Genomic DNA, 10557 nt, shown 5'->3' with positions numbered 1-10557 from the left:
CAAATACAAGAGACCTCAGCTTCCCCAATGACAACTTCAGCCTAATCTCAGTTGCAAGTTACAAGTCGGGGAAGCAAAAGCCAGACTTGGAAAAAGAGGTTTCTCCTGACTGCAGCTGCTGGAGCTGGACATTTTAACCCCGGCTGAGAATTAATCAGCTCTCTATCTTCAGAATGTTATTTGCCCAGTATAAATGACATAAACCAAGATCATCATCTTAGTTTATTTTTTTCTAGAGTCCTTAGCATGCTACATTAACCTGACAATGCTTAATCTGGTGTTCATTTCACAATACACTTCATGCAATTCACAGCTGTAATTGGTTTTACACTGACATTACACATTTTGACCTAGCCATGGGAAAAGAATAACTCTTAATAATATTTCTCTGAAAAGTGTCCAAGCTCAAACGGCACAGAAGCAGCTTATGTTGGTTGCATGTGTGTATTACTTTCTTCTGCCTTTTCTTTCACTGCAAGGATGATCACTGGCACAAGATTATAAGGTCCTCGTTTTAGTCCATTTGCAATTGAACTATGTTTGCTTGATTTCTTATGTCCTGAGGAGTTCTCAATTATAAAACAGCATTCAAGTATTCTAGTTTAACATCCCCATTTTTCTGAGTTAAGGAACAAAGTAGACCTCAGGCTTCTGTTCCCATTATGAGTCTTCTGGAGTCCCATAACCGGCAGCCGTGAAGCCTTCCTTTGCAACACACACTCAGCACTAAAGCCAGAGTATTGCTATTTGGCATTATCCAGTGAAGTGCAAGAAATTAAATAAGTTAGGTCTTTATTGCTATAGTACACTACCAAGCAAAGTCACTTTCTAACACAATTGCAAGGGTTTTGTAGAGTTTTTTTCCCTCCTCTCAGGGGCCAGCAGTTCAGCTGCACCGTGAGCATCGCTAAGCTGTCACACATCAAACGTCAGCCTAGGAAGATGTGTTGAGTATCCTCGAGTCCGAAGAGTCAGACCTCTCCTCGTACTCATCCTCTGTGTAGATTGGTTGCTTGGACACGATGGGACACCCATCCTCAGGAATTGAGATCCTGGGATCCTCTGAGGAGCGGGAAGGGAGGACGGGCGAGCTGCGGAAGACGCCGGCCGAGCTGCCGGAGAAGGGGCTGACGTACTGCGAGCGCAGCTGGTACTGCTGCTGCAGGGTCATGGTGTTCCACAGCGTCACATCGTTGGGCAGGAACGGGCTGGACTGGTTCCTGGCCAGGGTGTTCCTCAGCATCAGCGGGTAGCGTGGAGGCTGAGGGAAGGGGTGCTGCAAAGGGACAGCCAGAGGGTTTGGCACCACGCTGCTGGAATCAGCAGAGAACCTCAGGGTGTCGGGAACCCTAAATGCCGAGCCCACAGACCACTTGGAGGAGGAAATAGGGTAGGAACCCAGTGTGTGTTCAAAAATGTGCCCGTTGGAAGGCAGAACCAGACCATCAGATTCTGCAGGAGTTCTCTCCCCACTGGCCGCTGAAGACCGACTGGACAGGAGAACTTCCACAGCACTCACCAGGTCACCTCCACACCCCTTCAGGATCAGCTCCAGCACAGTCGGCTTTTGGTTAGGGAAAATCTTCTTCAGGACCTCAAGTGGGGGCCTGTTTGCTTTCAAACTGAATGGTAAAGAAACTGTCCCAGAAGGACCCTCTATCAGGAGGTGGTTCTGTTCTGGGTGGTACTTGGGGCTGTCTGGACGGCTCTCTGTGCTCCCACCGTTTTTCTGAACTGCAAAACCGACCTCATCCACTGAAACAATTTCAGGGCTTTCAGGGTTGAAACAGCTTTTGGCTTTAGTCATGTCTGGGGAACTCCTTTGGTCTGTGTCTTTGTCACTGTAGGTCTCAGCACTGTCTGCTCCACTTGCATCACCCAACCGCTCCTCATTGATGTCTGCAAAGAGAAGTCAGAGAAATTAACAGAAAACTGAGGCCAAAAGCTTTTACAGAGGTTGGAGGAGGCTGTCTTCTTAAAGGGAGCAAATCAGCATGCTAGGGGTGAAAAAGTGCTCTTTTTTTTCAGAGATCCTGCAAAAAAATAAGGTATCTTTGCAACATCCCATGAGAATAAAACTGCAAAAGGATAATGTGATCTGACCTAGACATACCTTGTCTCATTCTCCCATGTGCAAGCAAAGAAGCTGTGATCATTTTTCTGCTGCATCAAAAACGCTATATCCATTCTTTCTCGCTGGTTACCAGGCAGGAACACACCACCCAAGTGCAACCTTTCTCAGAGGAACTTCAGCACTTTCACATCATAATTCCACACTAGCACCATCTCATTGTCTGTGAGCTGAAGAGGGCACTTAGGAGATGAAAATTCCCCTGCAGCTCCAACAGCACTGGTGGAACCACTCCATTACAACTATAGGTTGAAGGTTTAAAAATATGTCAGATAAATAAATATATTCCAGTTCTGGCTCTGAAGAAACTGGCTCCTCTCATAGAAATTGGTTCCTCACTCTGTGAGAATTGCAGCTTTTCCTCTAAACCTTTAAGCATGTCTTATGCCTTGTCCCATCCAAGCATATATTCTAGAAAAGCCTGGTTTGGAGAGGACACCTGGAAGGCATTTGGTCCAATATCCTCTTCAAAGTGTGACCCTTAGACAAAGAGCAGGTTGCTCATATCTAAAACTTAGATGAGCTTTAAATAATTCCAAGGATGAGAACTCCACAACCTCTCTTAGCAATTGTTCCAGGTATCTTGCTTTTTGTGTGCTGAACTAAGAAGGATGAGAGCTGAGTACGGAGCTGAAAACAAGCCCATTGACTGTGCTGCTTCCAGTTAGACACTCAAAACTCTTGGTAATCTTTGGTACTCTGGCCTGACCGGAGTATGGAACCCTTTGAAATAAGACTGCAAGAACAAGGGAAGGGTGCTTGCTTATGCAAATGGGGGTCAATACACTTGCTTGAGATTGTTCATTGTTATTTCCCAAGGACACAGTTCTGCTGGCTTTCCTCCTTGAGCATGATTACATTCTTGGGAAGCATCAGGGGAAGAGGATCACTGTCCAAGCTGCTGCTGACAGAGCCCACTTTAAGCACACAGGGTAGTGCTTTTGAACACAAAAATGGGAAAGGACTCTCTGCAAAAACCAATACAACTGTTTGCTTGGTTTTCCAAGCCCCTGACAAACACCCCAACTAGATAAAGTGGCTGTAAGAAGCAAGCAGAGGTTCCTAAAATGTGCTGGTCATCCCACCTGCCCAAGTGAGATGGAGCCAGTTAGAGGTCTGCAAGCACCTGAGCCTCACTGCTCACCATCTCCTGCCTTCCTCTCACCACAGGAACAGGCAGGGCATCTTCTCATCAGTTAGTGGGCCAGGTTTAGCATTTAACAGATCAGCATGAAAAAAAAGGACTATTGATGCAATTTATCCGCTAGAGAGGAAGAAGGCAGGGTCTGAGCAAGCCTGAGCTGAGTGAGAAGCCACTATGCTCACCACAAAGGGAGCTATAAATAAAGAAGGGATCCTGGCACAGCACATCCTGACAGTGTGAGCATGGCAAAAGAAGGTTCTCCTCATGAGGATGGCTGTACCTGGCAGAAACGATGGGCCATCCTGCAGAGATGTGGGATGCTGCTAATGTGGGCCATGAAAGATGAGTGTGTAGCTGAGGAATACAGATGCTCTTACAGAGACCTCACTCCTTTTAGCAGGATAACATCCATTTTAGGAGCTGGTTTTTACACTGGTTATGCTGCCAGCCTGAGGCAAACAGAGAAGCAGTAACTCTGCATGTTCTGTATTACAGAAAAGACTGTGTACATTTCCTTTCTCATGTGCTCAGTGCTCAAATCTTGCTTCAGCAACCAAGGCAGAGTGCAGGAATTATTTGCCGACAGCAAACTGGCACGTGCATCCTTTTGAGAATAAAAATACCTTTTAAGGCATTGGCACAGCTCATCCCTTACTGAGAAAACGTGAGACTCACCACACCCTTCCCTTCTAAACCCTTCAGTATGCATTTACTACAAATATTGGTGAATGGACTGTTTATACATTAAGGGCTTAGCGGGCAGTCTGAGGACATCCGACTACCCTGTCCCTGTGTTGACAGAGTCAGAGAGGCTGTTTAAGGAAGATGACAGCCCTAATTTTCACATAAATAGTGAAACAGGTCCACTGTGGCCATAATATTACCAAATGGACTGAATGCAAGGAGAACGTATTTCTGAATTACCTCATGCTCACTTTTACAGTTTATTTTTATGGGATGAGAACAAGTTACACTGGGGAGAAAATATGTGTTTATTTAAAACAAACAAACAAATAAATAAACAAACACCCTCAGATCAGATAAGGTTTATCTAACATATTCCTTGATCCTTATAAAATGTTATTTTCAAGATTTGCTGATTTTTCTGTACCATTAAAAATACCCTCATGAGGCTTGCCTATTTTTTTTTTTTCTAATTCCGAAAACTCATCCCACTGAATTTTGCACCTTTATCACCAGCAGACCGTGCAGATGTGGGCTCTTAGCTTTTGCACAGGTCTAGTCTTTTCACACAGCACAAGTCGTAGCGACGCATCCCTCCGGGCTGTGACACTCGCAGGGGCAGGAGCGGAAAACGAGATTTCGGCTGTTTTAAATAAAAATGGTGCCATCAACACACGGGGAATTGCCCTCCGCTGGCTGCCTCTGAGCGTGGAGGCTGATGTATTATTTTTATTTTAATTTTTTGGGTTTTTTTCTTTTTTTGGGAGCATTTCTGGCTGCCGGTGCCGGGCGGCTCCGTGCCCGGGCGGTGCCGCACCGCGGGCTCCGAGCCTGCCCGCTCACCTCGGGGCTGCCCCGCCTGCCAGGCTGTGTCCGACTGCTTCAAACACCCCTTGCCTGCCACGCTGAGGGCTCGGGGGGGACCGGGGGACTGTCCCCAACCCTTTACGGGGACGGCCGCCACCGCAATTTTCGTTCGTTTAAAACTGGCTCAAAACAGCCATCGTCAAATAACAAAAATTTTTTAAAGATACGTAACAGTCGTTGTCAAAAAAACCCACATTTTGTGAAGGCACGCTGTAAATGTCCCTGTGTGGACACCGAATAGTGGGAATATTGCGTGTGTTAATTGTAAATGTTTGTGTTTTCAGGTGCAAAAATAATTTTGTGTTTGGAACGTACGACCTACTGCTCTTCACAAAAGCTAGGGGTTTTTTCATAATTCGTAAGTTTCACATGAGGATATTAAAGGCTTCAAGAAAGAAATCTCGTCCTCAGACATTTTTTACTTTTTGTAGGGGTTTGGGTGTTGTATTTTGTTCTGCGTGAGCTCTGAGGGGTTTTTTTTGTTTGTTTGGGGTTTTTGGTTTTTGGTTTTTTTTTTCCTGTATTTCTGGCGATGGTGGTGTCTGGTTGGTTTGGTTGTTTTTTTGGTTTTTTGTTTGTTTGTTTGTTTTGTTTTTGTTTTTGTTTTTTTTGGGGGGGGATGTGTTTTATCTTTCTTTTGAGTTTGATTTTGGAAGGATTGTTTCTTTTCGTGGCTTTGGGGTTGGGTTTTTTGTTGTTGTTTTTTGGGATTTTTTCTTTGGGAGGGTTGCTTTGTTGCGTGTATGTTTGTGTGTGTGTGTTGTATTTCAAATTGCTTGCATTTAAGTATCCTGTTTGTGATTCCTGGGAAAACTAAGGAAACTATTTTCCTACTGATATAAAAAAACGGGGACTATTCATTAAATAATATGCATGCAGAGGCAGATACCAACCCAGATCAGAGATGCAGTGCAAATACAGATACACATGAAGCAGAACAGTGGGGGGACCGTACATGCATTTACAGCAAAATACAAAGTAATAAACAAATGTGATACGAATTTGGCACAATATTTACCACAATTCTTCTTGACTATGCATACATTCATAATCAAGAGTCAAATGTTGTAAAGGGGCCAAATAAACGGAAAATAGGTGAGAGGCAAAAGCTGTTCTTAAGTCAATAATTTGTCAGGAAAAGTTGGTCTAATATTTTGAAACCGAATTTGCTTCTTCCTTATTCCCACTGCTGCCTCCCTGTTAAAACTGCTCGTGCTTTGACTGACAGGATAGCTTGTTTCATAACACAGGTTTTTTTGTACCTCAAAAGTACCTGCTGTTTTCCTTATTCGTGTTAGAAAAGACTGGTACCAGAACTAGTATCAAAAAAGCTAAGGTTACGTTTTTGGTGGGGGCTTTTTTTGTTTGCTTTGGATGAATTTTGTGGTTGGTGGGTTTGATCTTTTTTAACTTTTGCTGTCTGTTTGGAGGAGTCGGGTGTTAGCTTGATATGAGTTGTTGGGGGATTTGTTTGTTTGTTTGTTTTGGTTTTAATTGCTTTCACTTCGGACATTCTTTCCCTATATTCGAAGATGTAAATACTACGTAGGAGTCTAATCACTGTTCTCAAATTAACACAGAGACAGCTGCGCTGCGTTAAGATGTTGGCTCTGAAAATATCGGATGACGAATACAGCATTACATTGTTTAAAAGTCTTGATAACTACTGCTAGGAGAAATGTAGCACGCACTCATGTGGGCAAGGGAAGTTCATGAGCACGGTGTCAGGAGGAGGAATCACTCCAGGTTAGCCGAGGCAGATGCAACAAGGGTAGTTTTAGAACTTCGCAGCTGTCCCACCGAAATGGCTGATTACAGCAGGAATAAAAACAAACGGATTTGATTTTATCTGATAGATAGGGAAATAGACCTTCAGCAGTGAAAAAACTTTTCACGAGAATAACGGGGAGGAAGGGGTTGTGTGTGTGTGTGTTCTAGAAACCGTGTGACAGGAGGTTCATCCTCTGTTTTTATGGCGATTTTATTACGGTTAATGGAAGGACAAGAAGGAGAAAACCCTGCCGCTCAGAGCACGCAGGATAATCGGAAATAACCAAGTCGTATGGTTCAACAGTGCCTGGTGGAAGGTGACAGGAGGAACCTCTAAGGAAACTATTCCTCGCTTTGCTCTCACGCATCCTCACGTCCATAAAAAGCGGGGGGAAAGCCCGTCTGTGACAACCAGGGGCCGACGACCAGGCGGGCGAGGTGCGTGGAACCAGAAAGGCTCCTCGGTGGTCCCGGGGTACCCCGGCCCCCCCAGCCCGGCCTCACAGCGGAGCAGGCACAGCGCCGAAGGCTTTGATTTATGGAGATCTCAGCTATGTTTTGTTGTTTGTTTGTTTTTTTCGCTCCGTAAAGCTGTTATCAGAAAGTGCTGACTGGCTGGCAAGGAAGAATTCCTCATCAATACACTTTGATTGTATTTTGCAAACAAAATGCCTGTTGCTGGGTAACATTTCACTTGAGGCTGACCTTCCCCGAAAGTTATTGCTATCAGATTCGATTTACACTCTCCTCCCGTGATTACTGTAATCTTTTAAACCGGGAAGTTCATTCATCAGCGTGAAGGAAAGTTGAGCGTGCAAGTTAATATCGTTCCTCTCCGACAGATTTATATCGTGCTGGCGGACGGGAACTTTCATTCTCTCGAGGCAAGGCGGGTTTTTCCCCTTAGAGAAGGGGAAAAACCCGGGTCCTCGGCCTCACCCCACCAGCTCCACGCAGGGAGGAGACCCCGGCCAAGCCGTGTGTGCGCCGGCGGGATGCTGCGACCAGTGAGAAATTTGGGAAAAGACCCCCATGCCGGGCCCTTGGGAAGCGCCAGGCGGAACCGGGCCGAGGTTCGGGGGACGGGGCTGCCGCAGGTGCCAGGGGCCGGAAAATGGGAAGCGAGTCCCAAAGCACGGGCATCCTCGCCTCATCCTCGCACTCAGCGGTGCCGCCGCCTCGGACCCGGTGTGTGTGTGTCTGCCGCGGTGCTGGAGGAGCAGAGCCCCGTGCTGGGGCCCTGGTGGACGCCTCCGAGGCGGGACCGGCTCCACAGCGCACCCGGGCCAGCGCGGGGGGAGCCCAGGGCTCGCCATCCCCGTCCCGGGGAACAGCAAAAAAATGGTCACAACTTGTCAGTGGAGCGCACTGGGCCGGCAGCGGCCTGCCTGTGGAACATCCATCTGGTGAAAGTCTGTCAGCTCCCGCTAAGGCGATGGGCGGAACGCGGCAGCGATTCCGGAGTGTTATTTTTGCCTCCAGAAATGTGCGTCACCCGCGGGTCGCACTCACAAGGTGCCCACTGCAGGTGTTTTCAGCACCCCTGACCTGTCGCAAGCCACCCCAGACGCGACCCGAAGGGACAGGCCTGTGCAGGGAGACAGGGCTGCCCCGCTCATCCCCATCCACTACCCCGCTTTCCTCGGTCGTCATAGCTTGGAGAAGCCTTCCGGCTTCCTGGCTCCGCTTTCGGTCTGAGCCTCTCCAGGCAGGTCTTGTCCTGGACGGGGGAACCCGGACAGCGACTCCAGCCCGGGAGCGGCACCAGGAGCGGCAGAGACACAGAGACATGCTGCCGGGATGCTCACGGGGTGCGGCCCGTTCCCGGCCGGCCCGGGGAACCTCGGGGAGCCGGCTGGCCACCTTCCCCGGCCCCCTCCCCTAGTCTCGGTGGCCGCGATTCAGGCTGGGGAGCGGGCCGGTCGCCGTGCGGCTCCACGCTTTTCCAGAGCGGTAAAGCGCACCCGACGGCAATCCCTTGCCCATTCCCTTCCCACGCAGCCCGTCGGGAGAAAGGGAAAGCCTTCCCTCGTTCCGGCCCCATCCCCCAGAACCGACAGCCGGGATGCCAGCCCTCCCTTTCCCTCCTGCCCCGGCCCCACCGGGGTGCCCGGCCCGGCCTCACCTGCCTTGGGGAGCGGCCCCGGGAGCGCGGGGGGAGGCTCGGCGGCCCAGCGGAGCGCGGCGGCGGCCGCCAGCTCGGCGGGGGTGCGCGGCGGAGCGGAGCAGGGCGACGGCCCCGGCGGCGGCGTGGGGGGCTCGGCGGAGCCCGGCGGCCCGGGCAGGGAGCGCAGCGAGTCCGGGAGGAGGCTCTCCAGGCTCTCGTTGGCCTGCTGCCGGCGGAGCGCCACCTGCGCGGCCATCACCCGCTGCCTCTCGATGATGAGGATGCACTTCTCGCAGGTGCAGTCCTTGAAGCGGCAATAGCGCTTGTGGCCCTTCAGCCACGACAGCACGCCGTGGTTGCGACACCGGGCGCACTTGGGCGTCCGCTGCAGCGGAGCCCGCGGTGGCTGCGACACCGGGCCGCCCATGTAGAGGTACGGGGAGCCGTAGCCGTTCATGCCCGCGGGAGGAGCCCGGCCGGCTCCGGGGCGGAGAAGGCCGCGGCGAGGGCGGGCGGAGGTCGAGGCGATGGAGGAGAGGAGGGGCGCGGCTCCGACCCCAGGCCGGCAGAGAGAGGCACCGCCCGCCGCGGTGGCACCGGCGGGCAGAGCGCTGCCGGCGGCCGGAGCGACACTGCCACTGCCACTGCCCGCACCGCCCCGCTGAGCCCAGAGCCCTCCGCCCGCCCCCGCCCCCCGCCCGCCCCCACCGCCACCCTCCTTCCTCGGAGCCGACAGCGCAATGGAGGGAGAGAAAGATAGAGGAAAAGAGGGAGGGAGGGAGCGAGGGAGGGAGGGAAGCGGCGGAGCGGAAGGAGGGAGGGGGGGGGCTCTGCCCTGCCGTCGGGGCGGCGGCGATGCCCGTGCCGTGCCGAAGGGGTTCGTCCCCGAGCGGACCGGGACCGCGGTTGTTGCCACGCACCCCCTGTCCCCTCAGGGCTCACCCCGCGAAGGCACCCGGGGCTGAGAGATGAGCGGGGTCTAGGAGGTTTCCCCGGCCGCTGGAAAGCCCACGGGTACGGCTGCTGCCGCCTGTGGCCCAGCGCCGCAAGGCAGCGCAGGGGGGTCGAGATCAAAGTTCTGTCAAAGTTTTACAGCTGCAGAGGGATGCTCGGAGCAGGAGCTGCCCGCAACAACTGCGCGGAATGGGGCTGCGGCCGCGTCCCCGAGGATCGCAGCGCAGAGCTGGGGGGCCGCGGCAGGCGCCCGGCCCCGTGGGGCCCGCTGCCTCTCCTGCACCCCGCGGAAAGACAGCTGCCTAAACGCAAACGATGGCTATAGGAAGGAACGTGAAATTCACGGCAAATCAGCTTGCTTGAAACCTAAACGATAGTGTCTGATGCGGCGGACTTGCAGTGTTCTGCATTTCCGTACGCGGAGGGGTTGCTCGCTGAAACGAGGGTATTTCCCGTGTGGCAGCGAGAACCTTGAATCTAAATGTAATAAATTAGAGGGGGAAAAAAAACCCACCCAAAAAGTTATATTTTGGCTGGAGGGAGAGAAATTTACAGCAAGCATTCATCTGCCCGACCCGAACCCATTTCGTTGCCTCAAGATCTCTCCTGCTCTTCCCTGGTATCTCTCCACCATAGCCGCTACACGAAATAAAGATTTTAGCGACGCTACGTAATAACGAAATCAGATTTTAAACTCGGGAAGTATTTCGCCGGAGAGAATAAAAGGCACAGTGTATGCTACGAGGGTATTTGCGTGGTATTTCATCACTAGGCTCTTTCCTCATTACTTTTCTAGTACTAGAGGAAGAGTGATTCAGCGTGATCTTTCTCTCTGGGCCGTGCGCAGGGTGTGAGGAGGAGGAGGACGAGCACGCCGTCTGTAAATCGCACCGAGCCAGG

The 10557-nt window shown here is 51.2% G+C and overlaps 1 protein-coding gene across 1 annotated transcript; it reads right to left on the bottom strand.

Moving 5' to 3' along the window:
• Nucleotides 1–290: 290 nt before the first annotated feature.
• DMRT3 (doublesex and mab-3 related transcription factor 3) lies at nt 291–9160 on the bottom strand. Its single transcript, XM_063423461.1, has 2 exons — nt 8722–9160; nt 291–1899 (listed from the first exon to the last, which is right to left on the bottom strand). The coding sequence occupies exons 1-2, from the start codon at nt 9158–9160 to the stop codon at nt 935–937; spliced, it is 1404 nt and encodes a 467-aa protein (XP_063279531.1). The 3' UTR covers nt 291–934.
• Between the last annotated feature and the right edge of the window lie 1397 nt (nt 9161–10557).

Source organism: Prinia subflava, chromosome Z, assembly GCF_021018805.1.
Source record: "Prinia subflava isolate CZ2003 ecotype Zambia chromosome Z, Cam_Psub_1.2, whole genome shotgun sequence".
Lineage (NCBI taxonomy): Eukaryota > Metazoa > Chordata > Aves > Passeriformes > Cisticolidae > Prinia > Prinia subflava.
The sequence above is the reverse complement of the archived record's forward strand: the minus strand, read 5'-3'. Positions and strand labels throughout refer to the sequence as shown.